The sequence below is a fragment of the Artibeus jamaicensis genome, unplaced genomic scaffold (genome assembly GCF_021234435.1).
Source record: "Artibeus jamaicensis isolate MK-2021 breed Jamaican fruit bat unplaced genomic scaffold, CSHL_Jam_final contig_3214, whole genome shotgun sequence".
NCBI classification, from domain to species: domain Eukaryota; kingdom Metazoa; phylum Chordata; class Mammalia; order Chiroptera; family Phyllostomidae; genus Artibeus; species Artibeus jamaicensis.
Window position 1 is genome coordinate 1004003 of NW_026521760.1, and position 21267 is coordinate 1025269.

General features: G+C 37.8%; 1 protein-coding gene across 2 annotated transcripts in view; it reads right to left on the reverse strand.

Moving 5' to 3' along the window:
• Positions 1–21267, reverse strand: part of KIAA0825 (KIAA0825 ortholog) — a 412101-nt gene that overhangs the window by 210186 nt on the left and 180648 nt on the right. For both annotated transcript variants that reach the window (XM_053663574.1, XM_053663575.1), the window contains one exon: positions 7555–7734. In XM_053663574.1, coding sequence (XP_053519549.1) covers positions 7555–7734 — 180 coding nt within the window. The remainder of the gene's footprint in view (positions 1–7554; positions 7735–21267) is intronic.

Consider the following 21267-nt stretch of genomic DNA (forward strand, 5'->3'; position numbering starts at 1 on the left):
AGTCCTGGGGCCACCACTTGAATCAGGATACAAAAGTATCCATATGCTTTTTTCCTCCTTCAAATTTCAAGCTTGACATTTCTCAAGTTACTCAAGCCATTGTTAAAATGACCATGGTGAAGAGGATCATGGTAATATCAAATAGCAAGAGTTTAAAATTTTTTAACATGGCACAATTATCAGTTAGGTAAGCTGTCTGTCTTTTTAATGATGTTTCAAGACTTTAATTCATTGAAAGAAATAAAGAACCCCCCTTTCTGTATTAATAATTAATATACATTTTGGTTCAACTCTGGATGCATGGATTTAAAATAATCTCAGGTATCTAAAAATTCTAGAAATTCAGAAATTCTATTTCTCATTGTTAAAAGAGTATGTTTATTCCTTTTAAAATAAAATCAAGATACTGAAAATAGAAAATAATGGCTCTATCTCAAATAATTACTTAAAATGTATAGAAATTCATTTGTGTAAAATAACTGGCACATAGTAGGCATTGTGCATATATTTGCTATTATTGCCTAAGATAAGAGTTTTCTTAAAATGTTATAATATTGGGCTGCATAGTATTCTCTTGATTCAGGGTCTGATACATCTTGAGAGACATACTGTGGGGAAATTTAAGCAATAGCTACAGATGCCAATAGTAGAAATAAGATATAGATTTTTTAAAAGGAGAAATTGAAGAAGAGGGAATAGAAAAAAGAGAGTGACAAGAACTTCTCATTTCTGACTGTGCATATAAAGAACCTGGAAGTGGTTATTGTATCCTAACAACAAATAAAAAGCTGAAAAAATGAAAAAACAGCTCTTCTTGAAAATGTAAGAGAAGTGAAGACAGGAAAAAAATGAACAAACAGGCAAATACAGGCAGTCATTGTCTTACTGGAGCAAAGGGTCAAGCAGAAGCTACCAGGAGAAGCAGTGCCAGGGTGGGACAATCTCAACTGTAATTGACGAACTGGTGCAGACGAGTCGGAGGTCAGAACTCCAGAAGTACCTGGCTTGGGGGTTGGGGCTGCCACAATTTTATGAGTTTTACCTCCAGGAGCTCCACTAGTTTCCCACAGTAAATTTCAGAGAAAAATCCCGTAGCGCTTCCCTTCCCGCATGGGGAGGAAAAAAGAAACACTTTGAAATAGGCTGAAGCACTCTCTATTCTTCTTAAGGCCTGCCCCCAGGAGAAACTATTAAAACAAAGCCTAACTCAGTGGGGTTTTCAGAGCCTAACTTTTCAGAGCCTAGGTGAAGGGAAATGCCCACTCTAGCCATACTCTCCTATTTAAGAGGGAAGGAAAACATTGATAAACATTTGTGAAGTATACCATCCAGAGGAACAGGCTCACTAAAAAATTGAGACCTAATCATAGGACCATAGATAGCTTACCCTCCACCAACACATCTCCACCATATCACTAAAGACCTATTTAGAGCAGTTCCTTTTTCCATTATATATTGTCCAGCTTAAAAAAAAAGAAATTATAAGACATACTAAAAGGCAAAACACAAAATTTGAAAGAAAGAGCAAGCATTAGAAACAGATATAGCAAAGATGGTAGAATGATCGGACCAGGAATTTAAAACAGCTATGATTAATATGATAAACGTGCGAATGGATAAAATAGATAGCATAACAGAACAAATGGGCAATGTAAATACAGAGATGAAAGCCCTAAGAAACACCCCCCAAATACTATACATCAAAAGCAATGTAACAAAAATGACAGCTTATTAGTAAACTGAACACGGCTGGTGGAAGAATATTTGAGCTTAAGGATGTCTCAATAAAAACCTCCAAAATGGAAAAGCAAAGAGAATAAAGACTAGAAAAAAGAAACCAGAACAAACTATTAAAGGACTATGGGACAACTACAAAAAGTGTAACATACATATAATGGGAATACTAGAGAGAAAAGAGTAAATAAAACCAGGAGAAATATTTAAAACAACAATAAAAAAGAACTTTTCCCAAATTAATGTTAAAGACAAACCACAGACCCAGAAAGTTAAGAGAACACAAAGAGGATAAATAATTAAAAAATTATACCTTAGGCATATTATCTTCAAACTATTGGAAAATTGAACATAAAGAAAAAGTCCTGAAAGAAGCCATATCAAAAAACACACCTTACATTTAGAGAAACAGAGGAAAAATTACATTTGACTTCTCGGAAACAATGCTATTAAGAGTAAAGTAAAACTTAAAGTATTGAAAGAAAAACAGTCAACCTAGAATTCTATTTCCCACAAAATTATACTTCAAAAGTAAAGGAGAAATACTTTGTTAAACACACAAAAATTGAGAGGATTTGACATCAGTGGACTTGCCTTGCAAGAAATGTTAAGATATTTTTTTAGAGAGAAAGAAAATAGTATAGATCGAAAACTCATATCTACATAAGGAAAGAACATTGAAGAATAAATAAGTGATGGTAAAATTAAAACCTTTTTCTTATTCATAATTGATCTAACAGGTAAGTTTGTTCAGAATAATAATACCAACAATGTATTAACTCATGCATATGTTATATATATGAGCATATATATGAGTATACTTCTGTATTTTTATTTATAAGTGAAATGAATAACAGTAATGCCACAGAAGGGAGAAATTAGAATTATTTTGTTATTATAAGATACTCACACAACTGTGAAGTATTATAGTATTTGAAAGTGAACTTGGGCCCTCGAGAGTGTGGCTCAGTTGGTTGGAGCAACATCCCAATTCCCTATCAGGGCCCATGCCTAGGTTGTAGGTTATATGGGAAGCAAACAACGGATGTTTCTTTCTGATATTGATTTTTATTTCTCTCTCTTCTTTCCTTTTTCTCTTTCCAAAACCAAAAAAACATATTTAAGAAACAAAGTGAACTTGGATTAATTTCACACTCTCTCTATATATATGCTGCAATGTCTAAAGCAACATACTTTTTAAAAAGTAAAAAAAAAAAAGAAGTATAACCGATATGACATGAAAAGACAAAAAATAAAATCATATAAAATGCTCAGTTAAAACCAACAAAAGTGAAGTCAGACTTCTGGCTGAGATGGAGGCATAGGTAGATACATTTTGCTTCCTAGCACAACCAAAAGAAAGATAACAACCAATTAAACAAAAAATAACCAGAACTGCCAGAAAATCAAACTATGGAAGTCCAACAACCAAGGAGTTAAAGAAGAAACATTCATTCAGATCTGTAGGAGGGGTGGAGGCAGGCAGCTAGGTGAGAGAGGACTCACAGCAAGACGGTGGCTGGAGGACTGGGGTGAGTGAGGCAGCGGCTGGCAGAGCAGGCAGTCCCACATTTGTGTATGGATAAACCAGGAGGAACAACTAGAGAGTGAGACAGACTGCAAAACGCAGGGCTCCAATGTGGAGAAATAAAGCCTCAAAACCTCTGATTGAAAAAAAACCTGTGGGGGTTGGGGTGGCAGGAATATCTTCTGGCCTCACCAGATAGTTCACTGGAAAGACCCACAGGGTCACAGAATGTACACAAAACCACCCACCTGGGAATCAGCACCAGAAGGGCCCAGTTTGCTTGTGGGTAGTGGAGAAAATGACAAAGCTGGCCAAGAGCCAAGGCAAGCAACATTGCTCTCTCTCCGACCCCTCCCACACATACAGTGCCACAGTGCAGCAAAGTGGTTGCCCTGTCTTGGCAAATTCCTAAGGCTCTGCCCCTTACAACATAACAGGGGTGCCAAGACAAAAAAACATGACCCAAATGAAAAAACAAATAAAAGCTCCAAAAATAGAACTGAGCAATGACATAGCCAACCTATCACATGCAGACTTCAAAATACTGGTAATCAGGATGCTCACAGAAATGGTTGGGTATGGTTGCAAAATAAAGGAAAAAGTAAAGGCTATGCAAAGTAAAATAAAGAAAAATATAGGGAACCAACAATGAAGTAAAGAAAACCTGGACTCAGATCAACAATTTGGAGCAGAAAGAAAAAATAAACATCCAACCAGAACAGAATGAAGAAATAAGAATTTTTAAAAAGTGAGGAGAGACTCGGGAAACTCCGGGTCAACTTTAAATGTCTCAACATTTGAATCATAGGGGTGCCAGAAGGAGAAGAGGAAGAGCAAGAAATTGAAAACTTATTTAAAAAATAATGAAAGAAAACTTCCCAAGTCTGGCAAAGGAGATAGTCTTCCAGGAGGTCTATGAGGCTCAGAGAGTCCCAAAGAAGTTGGACCCAAGGAAGCACACACCAAGGCACATCATAATTACATTACCCAAGATGAAAGAGAAGGAGAGAATCTTAGAAGCAGCAAGAGAAAAGGAGACAGTTACCTACAAAGGACTTCCCATAAGACTGTCAGCTGATTTTTCAAAAAGAAACTTGCAGGCAAGGAGGGCCTGGAAAGAAGTATTCAAAGTCATGAAAGGCAAAGACCTACATCCACAATTATGCTATCCATCAAAGCTATAATTTAGAATTGAAGTGCAGATAAAGTTCTTCCCAGATAAGGTCAAGTTAAAGGAGTTCATCATCACCAAGCCATTATTACATGAAATGTTAAAGGGACTTAGCTAAGAAAAAGAAGATAATTAAAAATATGAACGGTAAAATGACAACAAACTCACAACTATCAATAACTGAACTTAAACAAAAACAAAAACACAAACTAAGAAAATAACCAGAATAGAATCACAAAAATGGAGATTACATGGAGGGTTGTCCATGGGGAGTGGGTGGGAAGAGAATGGGGAAAAAGGTACAGGGAATAAGAAGCATAAATTGTAGGTACAAAATAGCTAGCAGTGGTGGGGGGGCATTAAGAATAGTATAGGAAATGGAGAAACCAAAGAACTAACATGTACAGCCCAGCGACATGAACTAAGGGGGCAGGTAGATAACTGGTGGGAGAAGGGGGTGCAGGGCAGAGGGGAATAAAGGAAGAAAAAAGGGGCAACTGTAATAGCACAATCAATAAAATATATTTTTAAAAAGAAAATAATTTACTAGATGGTCTGAATAGTAATTTAGAAACTGAAGAAGAAACAGCCACTGAATTGATATAATAGGAAGTATCCAAGCCAAAACACAAAGAAGAAGAAGTCTAAAAAAACAGAAAATAAACAACAATAACAAAAAAATCCACAAAGAACAGAGCTTCAGTGACATGTGGAAAATATCAAAAGGTCTAGTATTCCTGCAATGGGAGTCACAGAAAAAAGTGGTGGTAGAGGGGACAAAAGATAAACCATCCCAAGAATGGCTGAAATGTTTCCAAATATGATAAAAAGTAAACATCCTCAGAACAAAGCAGCTCAGCAAACCCTAAGCAGAGTGAATATAAGAGAAGTAAAATAAGGTACAATGATATCAAATTGTTGGAAAGTAGTGATAAAGGTGCAAATATTAAAGATCAACCACAAAAAAGAAGACACATTATACAAAAGGAAAGACACTTTAATATTAACTGATATATCATCAGGAACTATACAAGCCAGAAAATAATAGAATATCTTTAAAGTGCTGAATGAAAAAAGAAAAGAAAAAAACCTCTGAACCCAGAATTCTATATCTAATAAAAATATTTCAAATATAAAGGCTAAGTACTTATTTTATTCAATCAAAAGCTAGCATAACTTGATAGCAGATGATGCATAATACAAGAAACGTTAAAGGACGTATTTCAGATAGAAAGAGAATAATACCTGCTAGAAACTCAGATCTACACCAATAAGAGTACCAGAAATGCTAAATATAGGAATAAATGTAAAAGACTTTCTTTTCATTTTTAATTTCTTTAAAATATCATTGACTGAAACAAAAATGAAACAATGAATTGTGGGGTTTATAACATTAGTAAAAATAACATGCCTGGCAACTCTAGCATAAAAGATAGGTAAGAATAAATAGAAATATTTCATTATAAAGTTCTTACATTAGCTGTGAAGAGCTATATTATTATTAAAAGGTAAACTGATGAGTTAAAGATATATACTATAAACTCTGGAGCAACCACACACACACAGACATACATACATATGTGTAAAAACAACTCATATGAAGACCAAGGACATTTCACCAATTTGAAGTTTTGCTTCCTTGAGACTCCCTACACAATTTGGGCTCTCTATATATGTACAATACCTGTCTGAAGAGACTCGTCTGAGCTTATGGAGGAGGATTTACTCGAAGTCTGGAGAGAAGCCTAGTTAGGATTGAGTAGTAGTTTTGCTTTCTCGTGCCAGCACTTGAAGTCCACTGACACTTTCTAGGTCATTTTCAGGACTGTTTTGTGCTGAGTGTCAAGTGGTTCAAGAACTTAAGAGTTGAAGGATAAATAATGGTTGAAGCATTTGAGTCACCAATTCCTTACAATCTTGTGAGAGGATTCTGCTCTTATTTCACCGCAAGCAACTAAAACCAGCAGGGGCTGAAGGGGCTTTCAAAATTGTTTTTCTTTCAGTCCAGTCAAGTCCACATCAGAAGTAATTCATTATAATTAACTGGAAAATTACCCCCCTTTGGTTAAAGCAGGAGCAATGAGAGAATGCATGAAAACTGGGAGATATAACTTTAAAAGAAGATAATTATTACAGAATCTTTATGTGACGGATTTGGATTTTTGAAATCATTACAGTTATCTATTGCTATTTTGCAGAGATAATGAATAAGAAAAGATATAATATGACTTTAAAATAGATAAAAAGATATTCAAGTAGAGTCTAAAGGATAGCCAAAAGAGTGAAACCACAATTGTGATCCAGTTAGAGTTTTAAAATATGGATCCCAGAAAATATTTTATGGAAATGGCAGTTCCAAAACAGTGTAGGAGAAAGCTTATAGGTTGAAAGCCTAGTGTAAATGATATAAATGGTTAATAGACTAACAGGAAACCACTAACTTCTCATCCTTTGTTTTCTAAGGATATTAAATACAGAGATTTAAAGGTAGGGAAACAATGTGAGAATCTTTGTACCTCGCCCTGAAGGTGGGGCAACCCGTGAGCACTGCCTATTCAGATAGGTAGCCTGCTCTGTCTTTAACATTTGCTCATGCTGTAAGCAGAACAATACACAGAGGAAAACATACAGTCCCCAAAGGAATGACAAGATGCCTTGTAGAGAGAGGCACCATGGTCATCACAACAAATATGTTTTGCATTTGAAGAAAATTCACCAGTAGTTTTGTCCACCACTTCATTGAGTAAATGCACCCAAGAATCGCAAAATATTTTTTCACATCTTACTAATGTCTTTTTGTTCAATAGTGAACATAATCTCTGGCAAATATTAAGTTAATTTTTATGAGAAAATACTTCCTAATAATAATGAAGAAAATCTGAATTACATCATTTCCCCCTCAACCTCCTGTCACCTCGTTTGTCCCAAGTATACTAAATTTTGATAGAAACTAATAGCTAATTACTTTTAAAAGAAGCCTTCGATAGTAAGAAAATGTAAGATAAACTTTTACAAAGAAGAGACTCTGCAAAACCGATACTGATAAAACGTTTAAAACACCTTTAATGATATATTTAGCTATCTTTATAATGCTTCTTTTAAAATTATAAATTTTTCATACCTGGAATGTTATATAAAAAGTCCCATAATTGCTCTTCTTCCATGTAGCTCACAAAAACATTTCCAAATATTTGTGGAGAAAAATTGCAATAGTATAGTACTTTAAAGATGGCTTCCACCAAGCTAGATGCATGTCTCATATTATTTTCTGCATCAGAATTTTGTTCTTGAAAGGTGCATTCTTAAAAAGAATAAAAATAATTTAGTAAGACAGGTATCAGTAAATGTGATTAAATTTATATCACTCACCCTAGCATAATGCTGTGAAAATGTATTTGATCAATAATAAAAGAAAAGCCACATTCTTTGAGACCAATGGCCCATCTAACCCAATATTTTATCTGAGATATACATGGATATATGAAGAAGAAAAACTGTGAGAAAGACCACAATGACATCACTTCAAAGAACAATACTAGTTTCCTTCTATGTTAAAATGTTTTTCTCTTTAAGAAAAGTTTTTGATTTCTTTTTTCATTTAAAAGTAATATACATTTGGGACTTCCGCCAAGACAGAGGCATAGGTGGAGATGCCCTGCTTCCTCACATGACCAAGTTTAGAGACAACTAAATATTAGCAACAGAAAACACAGCCAGAACACAGAAAATTGAACTTTTCGAAAGTCTGATAACAACAAATTCTTCAGCCTGACCGGTAAGAGGGGCGAAACCAGCAGCTGGTAGAGCGTGGTTGCATAGGAAAACTCGGTCAGATGGACTCAGGCATGCAGAATCCAGATGCAGGGTTGGACCTGGTGGGCAACTCAGCAAGCGACCCCGGGGAAACTGCGAGGGAGCAGGGCTGCGGGTTGACTGTGGTCACGCATTCGTGTGTGGATAGATAAGGGAGGGAGTGGGCGATTGGACGAGAGCCAGCAGCCCCAGCAGCAAGCGGTGAGCAGCAGCAAGTGGTGAGCGGCAGCAGAGGGCCGCCATTTCCCAGCTCTGACCCCGGCTCCACATACAGCGTCATAACCCAGTGACCGAAGTGGCCCCGCCCTGGTAAACCACCTAAGGTTCTGCTCCTCACCCAGTGGCGCGAAACAGCAGAGGGGGCCGCCATTTCCCCACTCTGACCCCACCCCCACATACAGCGTCACAACCTAGCCACCTGGGAGTCCAAGGCTCCACTCTTCGTACTTAACGGGCGTGAACAGACCAAAAATAGCTCAAGAAGATCTCAAAGCCCCAGAGCCTATATATCTAAGCGATGAAGAAATAGCAAAACTCTCAGACGCACAGTTTAAAACACTGGTGATCAGGATCCTCACAGAACTGGTTCATTACAGCCACAAATTAGACAAACATATGAAGGCGAAACTAATTGAAATGAATGGAATTGCACAGGAAACCAATAGCGATGAAAAGAAAACTGGGACTCAAATCAATGGAGTGGACCAGAAGAAACCAAATAATGGCCAAAGAGAAAAGAGTGAAGAAGCAAGAATTCAAAAAAATGAGGAGAGTCTTAGGAACCTCCAGGACATCTTTAAACACTCCAACATCCGAATTATAGGGGTACCAGAAGGGGGAAAGGAACAGCCACCAATGAAAAACTTATTTGAACAAATAATAAAGGAGAACTTCCCCAATCTGGCAAAGGAAATAGACTTCCAGGAAATCCAGGAAGCTCAGAGAGTCCCAAAGAAGTTGGACCCAAGAAGAAACACACCAAGGCACATCATCATTACATTAGCCAAGATTAAAATGAAGGAGAGAATCCTAGAAGCAGCAAGAGCTAAGGGGACAGTCACCTACAAAGGAGTCCCCATCAGACTGTCAGTGGATTTCTCAAAAGAGACCTTACAGGCAAGAAGGGGCTGGAAAGAGGTATTCCAAGTCATGAAATCCAAAGACCTACAACCAAGATTGCTCTACCCAGCAAAGCTTTCATTTAGAATGGAAGGACAGATAAAGTGCTTCTCAGATAAGATCAAATTCAAGGAGTTCATCATCACCAAGCCCTTATTATATGAAATGTTAAAGGGACTTATCTAAGAAAAAGAAGTTAAAAAAACATGAACAGTGAAAGGACAGCAAACTCACAGTTATTAACAACCACACCTAAAACAAAAGCAAACTAAAAGGACAGCTAGATCAGGAGTGGAAACATAGAAATGAAGATCTCAAGGAGGGTTAGCAACAGGGGAGTGGGAGGAGGAGAAGGGGGGAGAAGGTACAGAAAATAAGTAGCATAGACAGTAGATAGAAAATAGATGGGAGGGCAAGAATAGTAGGGGAAATATAGAATCTAAAGAACTTGAGACACATGGTCATAAACTAAAGGGGGGGTAATGGTGGGGATGGGGGGTAGGGTGGAGGGGAATGAAGGAGGGGAATAGAACAACTGTAATGGCATAATCAATAAAAAAATAAATAAAAAAAAGAAAAAATAAATAAAAGTAATATACATTTGCCCTAGAAATCATAAAAAATCCAACTAAGAAAACTAAACTTGTACTAAATCCTACCAACACTTAATATTCACTACATTTGATGCAGTATTTTATTCATATTATGTACAAATATACATAAATGAATACAGGTATGTATAACTTAAATCCAAATACAATTATTCTTTATATACACCTTTGTTATCTAAAATCTATTTAAAGTTAGTTGAATTTTTTTATCTCTCTTCAGGATTTATGTTCTGAGCACTATTAAACCCATCATTCAGAATGTAAATTTCATGGAAAATTCATATTTAATTTATAGTGTTCTCAGAATTATGCTACCAACTCTACAAACACATTTATATGTGTTTTTCAAACCCATAGGTCCTATCATTTCAGAATTAAGAGGTTTATCAATTGGTTTCTCAATAAACCTATTTTAAGAATTCCCACAAAGATGTAGCCATTTTAATCACCATTTTCAGCCTTCCTCTGACTCCATTAGGATTTCTTCAAAGATTAGTAATCAGAACTTCCTATACTGTTGTATCTATAAGTATGACTGAAAAAAAGTGAAATAATTTCTGTTTTGTTTGGTTAATTAGCATGTGTCTGGTATCATAATATGTAAAAACATTCATTGAATTGAACATAATGAGGCTCATATCTTATCTCATATTTTAAATATCTTAAATAAATATAATGTAGGTTATTTTGGAATGAGTACAGATTTTTCTTGCTCGTTTAGAAACTCATCACTTTATGTTTCTTCTTGAAAACTTTATTTCTCTGATTTGATTTTCATGCTCTAGAACTCAATGTTATCTGCAAACTAAGAAATAGCACCATAGACTTTATGTAGAGGAAATTTATTGTGTTTGTTTTCCAATAACCATTCTTTCTCTTCTTAAACAAGTTCATTTAAGTAAGCTATCCTTGCCTCCATTCTCAGCCCTCCTCCACATCCCCACCCCCTCCACACACACTCTGTTCATTTGGTTGGATGAAACTGATTCCATCATCTGGTGTGGGCACATGACCAAGTATTGGCCAGTCAGTGCATGACATCCCCAATAGCCCCTATTGGGGATATATGGGTAACCAATGAGAATATCCCTCAGGATTTTTGCTGGAACTATTGGTAAAGTGGTCTCGTTGAACTGGCATTGCTAAACTGAAAGTCACTGGTGACCATTCCGGGAGAATTTGACTGAGAACAAATCCTGTATAGTAAGAGGCAGAACCAAGAGATGGTGAGAACATTCCTGATGAGATATCACTGTTTGAGAAGCTGAATTTAGCAATGCCTGTATATTTATATTAGCTAAGCTGATAAATTTTCCTGTTTGGTTAAACCAGGTTAATTTCTGTCACTTGCTATCTGAAGAGTCATGACACTTTCATAAGGTATAAAAGGTTAAATGACAAAGAGTAATAGTCTGGGCATTCATAATTTCATTTTTCTTATCTAGCCTCTGCAGTCCTCCCTGCCTTTCCCTCCCCCCAATTCATCTTACATACAACTATCAGTTACTGTTCATGCCATTCCTCTATGTTTAAACCTTGCCCTGTCCCTCCACTTTGTTGGAAATTTCTTGCCTAACAATCAATTTCCATAATCTTTTCCCAAATTATATTTCAATTTCCAGACATCCATTTCACCCAGACTGGCTTCCTTGCTTTTCTTGCAAACATCCCTTCCCATTTCCTTTTGTTTATGACATTTTACTAGTCTAGAATGTTCCCCTCCAACAATATTCCCATGATTTAATTAATCAATCAATTAATGTGGCAGCAGTCATTATACTAGATGCTGAGGCCCATACCTTGCCAGGATTCTCTGCCTGTGTACATGTGCTTGTTTGTGAGGGCAGGGGATGATAGAAATGTGAACAATCATTACAGCAAGGTAAGGGTAAGTAAGGTAACCATACACTCTGGTTTGCCTGGGGCATTCCTGGTTTATGTCTATTGCTCTGGTGCAGTTATCAATATTAATAGCATCCTCTTTCATTCTTAAAAGTGCCCCAGCTTGGCTGACAAATTATTTGGCCACCTTAAGTCTAAGTGCCTTAAATATTAGGCACTATGGAAACACGAAAGATGATGATTTAAATGGGGGAAGGGTGCACGCAGAGAAAATCATGTCTCAGCAAAGTCTTTTAGGAAGAGTTGAAGTATATTGGCATGACAAGGTTGAGGTGAGGGAGCTGCTTTCCAGGAGACAAAAAACTTGGTATAATAGGGGGAAGACATTATGCTGGTAGGCTGGCATGACTGAAGTGTGGCTGGTGTGAGGGGGATGGGAGATGAAGCCAGGCAATCAACAGAGCATGAACAATCAAAGGCCCCAGGAATTATGCAAGGACAGTGCAGATGAAGAAAAGGGGATGGATATGAGGAACAGTTATAATAAAAATAATAACAAATAGTAATAAGTAGTAGTGGCAGCATTGTTATGTAAATGTGTCAAGACACTTCAATGAGATATTATTTTTTATTTTTGCTCATTTTCCTTTGTCATAAACTAAAGTAGTCTGTTCCTGTTTGCTAGGAATTTTTGGTATTTGAAAAACCCAAATAGGCTGAAGTAGTTGCCCTTCTAGAAAACTTCGTGAAAATCAACACCTTTGTCAGGTTCTCACCCATGAACATTGTCTTTCCTTAACTTCTGAATTCCTCCCACTATTGGGATAGGCTTTTACATACAGTTTGATCATGATGTCCCCTATTCCTTTCATGAAAACTCAGCTAGAGCTTTATAAATTTAACCTGTTTGGTTTTTTTTCTTTTAAGAAATTAATGATTTTAGAGAAGGGGGAGAGAGAGAGAGAGAAATATCAACTTGTTGTTCCACCTGCTTTTGCATGGATTGGTTGTTTCTTTTTTTTAAATATATTCTATTGATTATGCTGGTACAATTGTCCCAATTTTTCCCTCTTTGTCTCCTCGGCCTGGTACCCCCCATTCCCTCCAGCAATCTCCCACTAAGTTCATGCCCATGGGTCATGCATATAAGTTCTATGCCTTCTCCATTTCCTATACTGTTCTTAACATTCCCCTAACAATCTGTACCTACTAATTATGGTTCTTAATTCCTGTACATTTTCCTCCATTATTCTTCTTCCCCCGCCTAGCTGGTAACCCTCCAAATGATCTCCAAATCTATGATTCTGTTCCTGTTCTGCTTGTTTGATTAGTTCATTTCTTTAGATTCAGTTGTTGATACTTGTGAATTTGTTGCCATTTTAATTGTTCATAGTTTTGATCTTCTTTTTCTTAAATAAGTCCCTTTAACATTTCATATAAAAATGGCTTGATGATGATGAACTAGTTTAGTTTTCCCTTGTCTGGGAAGCACTTTATCTGCCCTTCCATTCTAAATGATAGCTTTGCTGGATAGAGTAAATCTTGGTTTTATGTTCTTGCTTTTTCATCACTTCAAATAATTCTTGCCAGTAAGGTTTCTTTTGAGAAATCAGCTGACAGTCTTATGGGAACTACTTTGTAGATAACTCTGCTTTTCTCTTAATGTTTTTAAGATTCTCTCTTTATCTGTAACCTTTGACATTTTAATTATGGTGTATCTTGGTGTCATCCTCTTTGGGTCCAACTTGTTTGGGGCTCTCTGTGCTTCCTTAACTTGTATGTGTATTTTTTTCACCAAATTAGGGAAGTTTTCTTTCATTATTTTTTCAAATAAGTTTTCAATCTCTTGCTCTTTCTCTTTTTCTTCTGGAAACCCTATGATTTGGATGTTGGTATTTTTGGAGATGTCCCAGATGCTCCTTATATTAGCCTCATTTTTTTTATTCGTGCTTCTTCATTCTGTTCTGGTTGAATGCTTATTTCTTCCTTATGTTCCAAATCGTCGATTTGAATCCCAGCTTTAGCCCCTCCACTGTTGGTTCCCTGTAGATTTTTCTTTATTTTACTTAGTGTAACCCTCATTTCTGCCTCAGTCTTTTTTATGCTGTTGCCATACTCAGTGAGTTCTTTGAGCATCCTGATCACCAGTGTTTTAAACTCTGCATCTGATAAGTTGGCTATCTCTATTTCATTTAGTTCTTTTTCTGGAATTTTGTTCTGTCCTTTCATTTGGGCCATATTTCTTTGTCTTTTCAATTTGACAGCCTTCCTGTGATTGTTTCTGTGTATTAAGTAGGGCTGTTTTGACTCTCCATCTTACGAGTGTGGCCTATTATAGAAAAGGCACCTGTAAATTATGTGGGCAGAGCCTTAGTTAATCGCCAAGGCGGGGCATCTTGCTTCATCACTTTGTGGCTCTGTGTTGGAGGAGGGCTTGGAGAGGGGACGATGCTGCTGCCTGGCTTCTGGATGTTTGCCCGGCATTCACCCTGTGCAACTGGCACCCTTTGAGCTTTTCTTCTGGTGCTGAATCCCAGAGTGGGTGGGTCTGCCTATGTTTTAAGTCCTTGTGGGGCCTTTAAGTGGAGTCTCCTGAAAATCCAGCAGTTTCTCCCTCTGCTCCAACCCCACTGGTTTTTGCAGTCAGAAGTTATGGGGATTTATCTTCCTGGCACTGGAACCCTGGGCTGTGTGGTGTGGCCTGGGGCAGGGATAGCTCGCTCCCAAGGTAACCCTCCCGAATTCTATATACCACACGTGCACGTGGGACTGCCCTTAACCTGCTAGTTTAGTCAGCCCTTTCCCTTCTCCTCCACATGAAGTTTAGTGCTCTCCTTTTTCATTTCCTCTGCTTCTGGACCAGAAATTTAGTTATTTAAGTAAAAAAAAAAATCCCCCAGTGTCTTTATGGGATTGTCAGTAGTGAAAGGAATAAAAGTCAGTGAGTTCTAGATCTCCCTAAGTATCCATTGTTCTAACAGTCCCCATCCACTTAGCCTCAACTCCCTCAATCAATTCTTATACTCAAGAGGTATTTTCCCATCAGATCAACATCTGCCCAAGGCCTGGACTCTCTTATTCTCCATCCTTTAATGTGAAACACATTCCTGTCTCTCCCACTCCTCATTCTGAAGAGGGAGGAAGGACCCATCTCAGTGGTGAGCTTGATGTGAAGGTTCTGGGGAAGGCTAGACATGGGTGGCTCTGCATTTGGGGCTCACCTGACTGCAAAGAGCTGAATTCTGGACATCTTTCCCCCTCTGTGAAGTCTGCCAGGGAAGACTCTGCCCCTGCAAGGGAGTCCTGTAGTTTTCAGCTCTGCTGAGGGTTTAGTGGGTGAGCGGGGGCGGGGGCGGGGGGGGGGGGAGTTAGGGCCGTTGGAAGGATGGAGAGATGAGCTTATTCTGGAGGGCAGTGTTGACAAGCCACATATTTAAAGCTGTATTCTCTGACCCAGGTTTTACCAAAAATAAAGCTGCTATTTTGAATTCCATCTGCCTTCTCCTTTATCTATCAAATGGTTTATACATTATGTAAACAAATGTAAGATTTGGAAACAGATTGTATTTTCAATAACACAAAGGGCCCTTTTCACTGCAGTCATTATTTTAAACTCCTTTTGAGAAATGAACTTGTTAGTTGCTTCAAAGAAAGGGTGGTGTCAGCTGAGGACCTTCACCCCCAACCCACCAGGAGACTCTGTTTATTGCTCCCAAAGATTTACACATGCATGGTACACTAGCACTCTGCTTTCCAAGACTGCTTAATTTTTACTTTCTACAAGAATGTTGCTAATGACAAGCTCCTGCTGAGTCACTGAAAGGATTTGGCAGCAATATTGGGAAGAGTGTGCCATGAGCTTAGGGATCCCAAATTAACCAGGCACTAAAGAGCATCCCTCACCGAGGGGAGTCAGAGAGCCTCACTTTGGACAGAGATATGAGAGAGAAAGTGCGTGAATGCACATAACACAAGAGCTCCAAAGATAAAACACTCGACCAATAAATTAATACCCAAGAAAAAGGGGGTGGAGCAGCACATGAAAAATCGCCTTAGGGAAGCACTAAATTTGGATATCATAGCCTAGTTCACTATGGAAATTAATACAAATAAAGTGGAACTCTGTCTTAAAAATTGGTTTGGAAAATCTTTCAGTTTGTTTATGAAAAGCTAACAATAGATAGAAAGACCTGCCATTTATTTATGTTTTCAATTAAATGTGATTTTATTATTAATTTTTCCCCTTAAACTATTCTTATTTTGGTTAATTTTGAAATTCAAAAAAAAAACACCTTCATGTAATAGATCTTAAACACATGAAGACAAAAAAGTCATTTTTAGGGCTCCTCTTTCCCAAGTTTTATCTTGGGAATTATGTTTTTGCTTGATGTTCTAAAATGCTTATATACAAATTGAGAGGCAGCACTAACAACTTATTCTATGCTGTTTTCTTAAGTAACCAAATAAGCACTGAACACCAGATTTCTCTTTTGAACATCCACATCTCAGTTTAGGGCTATGAGTATAGCAAGACGGGAGACAGGTCTTTCCTGAGTATCCACAGGGTGCAAGCACTAACTGAAGTGTTTCACATACACTCCCCATTTATCTTGGTCATCACAAAACTCTATGAGGTGAATTTGATCGCCATTTTTTTTTTAACAAATCAAGAAACTGAGTCATGAAGAGGCTGACCCAATAAAGTAGAAAAGCACTCTTAACCATCAAGAAAAAAGCTGCTTCACTAGCTTTTTTAAAAGTTTTAAAAGTTTATAACTGGGCAATTGATTCTAATTCCTTGAAAAGTGATCATCTGCACATGCATACAGAGAATCATGTATGTTTAAAATTGTTTTATCTTATTTGCATATTTATAAATGTACATAGGCAGACCTCTTGGAAACAGTTTTGGCTGTATCTGCCTGTATCTACCAGGGTTCCCCCACACGCTTTTTATGAGGTAAGCTATTCAAAATACATTTCATGGATATTAATGAGTAGTATATATGTTCTGATACAGAGTCAGAATTCTGATACAGAGTCACAACATAAATGCCGGCTTCAACAATGTTAAATGTTTTTGTTTTCCATAGGGTTAATCAGAGGCTTTAATTAAGGGATCCATGACCCTGTGACTCTCCAAGAAGGAAATTTAGTATACGATATGTAGTGTTTCTAGAATACTTTTGAGCATGAAACCCTTTTCTAGTATTGCATCTAGCAGGACTACCATAAATTGAATATAGGGATCACAGCTCTAACGTTTGCATATGGACTCCAATGAACTGCAAGCCTCTTAGGTGAGCCATTCTAAGGATGAGGAAGCAAGGGCTGTACTGCCTAAGATTGTCAACTGGAGAAGTGATTGCTAATCAGGCCACCAAAGTTGGATTTAATTTTAGTTGAAATGAAATATTTGTGGGGCAAAGAGGAATTTTATGTTAGCAGTAGGCACTGGCAAGAATAACGAAGCATGGTCAAAGCAGGTTTTCAAAAACTTCACCTCCTGAACCCACACATTTCTTCCAAGTTCTATCTGGTTAAGAAACATAATGAGATTTTATGACTGGCAGGTACCTTATAGGAAAGTCAGTATTTATTCAATAAATTAATACATGTTTGTTGAGTGAATAAATAAAAGGTCCTCCAGCATCTGTGAAGTGGTGGCCTAGCTTCTTTTTGAAATTTTTTAGTGGTGAACATTCACTCTCATTCAAGGTAGCCAGTCCCTCTGCTAGACAGCTCAAGTTACCAAAGTGTTTTGCATTAAAAATAAAATAAAACAAAAACATACAAATTATATATATATATCTATACATACACACACACACACACACACACACACAGGGTCCAGCACAAATAACACCTTTTTCATTACAAAAGCATAAGCACATAATTCTATAACATAACAATATCACACTCAGGCATACCATGTGACATTTTAGGTGAAATGTTCAAATTAGAACTATAAATTCTTACACCCATATTATTACCCTGCCAACCACACTCAAGCAGGCGTTGTCTCTGCTGGACCCTGTGTGTGTGTGTGTGTGTGTGTGTGTGTGTGTGTGTGTACAATCATGCTTATCAGAAAGGACTACCAAAATCTAGGCCAGCTTCTCTCATGGATAAAGGAAAGAAGTGAGGAGTTGTAAAAACTTCCGTAGTTATCATTAGGAATGAGAATTCAGGTTTTCTGACTGACAGACAGTCAAAACGCAAGGCCTTCTAACTTATTCCCCAGTATCTCCACTTGCTGAATTGGACAGCCTATTATGTTTTTAGATGAAGACAAAATATTTAAAGATAGCTATCTTGTTTTCTCCAGTTTTTTCTTCTCCAAATTTAGATATACCTAATTTATTTAAGGAAGGTATAACCTGGCTTCTATTTCACACAGTAAACAATTTTCTCTGCATTGACTCTTAAGTGGGCCATATCCCTCTGAACAATTTTTGTCAAGAAAGACAACTGTACTCTAGACAATGTCTGATGACCACTATACATAGGTAGTGTGGTAGACTAATTGGTCCAAATTCTGCAGCTGGCAGTCCTAAAGAGAAAGAAGTAAGTTTTGAGAACCAAGTCAAAGCTATTTCAGAGGGAAATTCCTCCTGTAGGAAGGTACCAAGCCTGTCTGTCTAGCAGAATGTCTATCTACTCAGGCCTTGGAAGAGAAGTTAAACATGCCGTGTGAGGGTTGGGTGCAGGCCTCCTCTCCAAGTGATCACGCCACAGAGGGGGACAGAGCCGCCCAGAAGCTCAGGGGCTGCACAACACTCTAGAACGAGATTGGCAACTACAACCTAGGAGACAAATCAGCCTGCCACCTCTTTTTTTTTTTTTATGGTCCACAGGCTGAGGATGGTTTTTAAATGGTCAGAAAAAAATAGAAAGAGAATATGTTCTGAGACATGCAAAACCCATGGGAATTAAAATTTCAGTGATCATAAATGAAGTTCTGCCACAATACAGTTGATGGGGTTGAGGATATGCTATTCCAAATATGGCACCTTCTCATATTTCATATTTTAAGCTAAAGGAGTTTGAGAAAACAGCAAAAGTAGGAAAATTACTCTTTCTTCAGCTCCCTTCTTTCCTGCACTAGGTCATAAAGCCCTCAAGTGGGAGTGCTCTCCCTATACCAGCAGGAGAGGAGCACTCTTATCTCTAAAGTCAAAGGGACACTGAGAAGAATCCTAAAAAAATAAGTGTTGCTATGTTTTCTCCAATTTACTACTCTGAGCTCATTCTCCTTGACCTATCATATTTCTCCACAACTGTCCATTCCTCATTAAATCTAGCATAAAAAATACCCAGGTATAACTCAGGTTTCTTTGGGTCTTCATTTCCCTATGAGGGCTCCCATGTCAGGCAAAAGGGTATAAAAGGGGAAAGCCCTCCTGGGAGGGCTCTTAAATTTATGCTTAGCCACGTGGGAGAGTTGCCAGGAAGTGAGGGAGAGACCACTGCACGGAGAGCCCAGGAAGAGTAATGGCAGAAGAGAAATACATCAGGAATATTTTCCTGGCTTCCACTACAAAAAAAGGAAAGAATTTAATATAAATTAAGTGCCTCCTAAGTGCCAATCACACTGTGTTTACTTTTAAAACCTCAAAATGAATGTGTAAAGTCAATATTAGTATCCCATTTGAAATGAGGCAACTGAAGTTCAGAGAACTCATAAAGCTAATGAATGAAACAGAATTACTGTTGTAGAAATTTAAGAGGCCTCCACTAATTCATTAAACAGATCCTTTTTAAGCACATCCTGTGTGCTTGGTACCAGCTTGAAGCATCAAGAACAAGGCCAAGCACAGGGGATATATGGTGAGCTGTCCCTGCCTCCTGGAGCTCGCAGAGGCTAAAACAGACAATAAATACACAATCATGTGAATTAATCTTTCACTTACAATTGTGACAAGTATAACAGAAGGAATTATGATGGGACCTTATGGAACAATCAAAGATAACTTCCGAGCAAGTAATGTTGAAGCTAAAAGATGACTAGCAGTTGCCAGGAAATGGAGAGGAAGAAGATTATAGGCCCCTAATACACATTTCAAGGGCTCTGTCCATGGAAATAACTTGGTACATACATGGGACAATCAAAAGGTCATTGGTGTTGGAACAGCTGCCTTTTTTCTGGAAACATTTCAGCAGAGATGTTGCTGTTACAAATGTGCAAATCTGAGCTGCACAAACGAGACCACAATATGCATGAGTTGGAGCTTGCTAAGCTGGAGGACAGCAGGACACAGTATGCTGGACAAGTTGGCTACAGCGAGAGAAGGGCACACTGCGTGTTTCTCAGGGATTAGGGTCCTAACTGGATGAGTAGTGGGCAGCCTCAAAAGGTTTTTGTCAGGGGAGTGACATAATTAGCTCTGTATTTGAATAAGATCATGCTTTCTTACTTATTCATGCTGCTGTGAATTTCCTGATAAAATGGTTTACAAATATTCTTAAGTAAGCAAGTCACCACTCTCAATTCTTTTGCCTTTTATAGCAACAGATACTTTGATGGCCTTGCTATTCAAAAGGTGGGGCAGTGAGCAATGGCAAAGGGAGCAGCAAACCTGGGAACTTCCAAGAAATGCAGGTTTTCAGGCCCCACCTATTGAATCTGAATCTTCCACATTAAGTGACTCCCCAGGTGGTGTTTGTACTTCAAAGTCAAGAATACCAAGCTTCTACCATTAATATGCTTCTCATAACTCAAAAGATCAGGAAATATATTAACTATAAAATTAAGGGAATTTGAATTGATTCATTCATTTTAAGCGAAGCACTGCTTGGTAGGGATAGCAGCCTTTTAGCTAGAATTTTCTGCTAAGTGGTTACTTGATCATCTTTTGACACTCTGATACAAGGTTGAAAATACAAAATGTACTATCAAAATTATCCATCATAGGGTTCCTAATAGATCCCGTGAATTGTGCAATTTACAATTTGGTAAACATTCTGTGGCTCTGCTTGGATGCGGTACAGTGGGTATGATGTGGTGTGGCGGGTAAAAGGAGTCTCTGGAAGCCAGAGGTCTGGTTCACATCTTGCCTTGACACTTAGATAAGGAATTTAAGTTCTATGTGTCTCAGTTTCCTAATCTGTGAAATGGAAATCATTGTACCTACTTTACAGAGTTGTTACGAGGATTCAGTGAGTGAATACATTCAAAGCACTTAGAAACAATGTCTGGAACATGTTAAATATTACGTATTTGCTGGTTTGTTGTTATTATATTACAACAGCAAATTACAAGAAGCCAAGAAGTTTGACTGGAAATCATTCTTGGGGCAACAGGCAAAGAAAAGAATGTTAGTCACACTTCATTCAAATGTCACCAGCAGGAAAAGGCCACCTGCTAACAATTGAGAAATTGCCAAATATTTGTTCCTTTGATGCCACATGTAAGAAACTGCTGAGGCAGTGTGGCCTCACTGAGATAA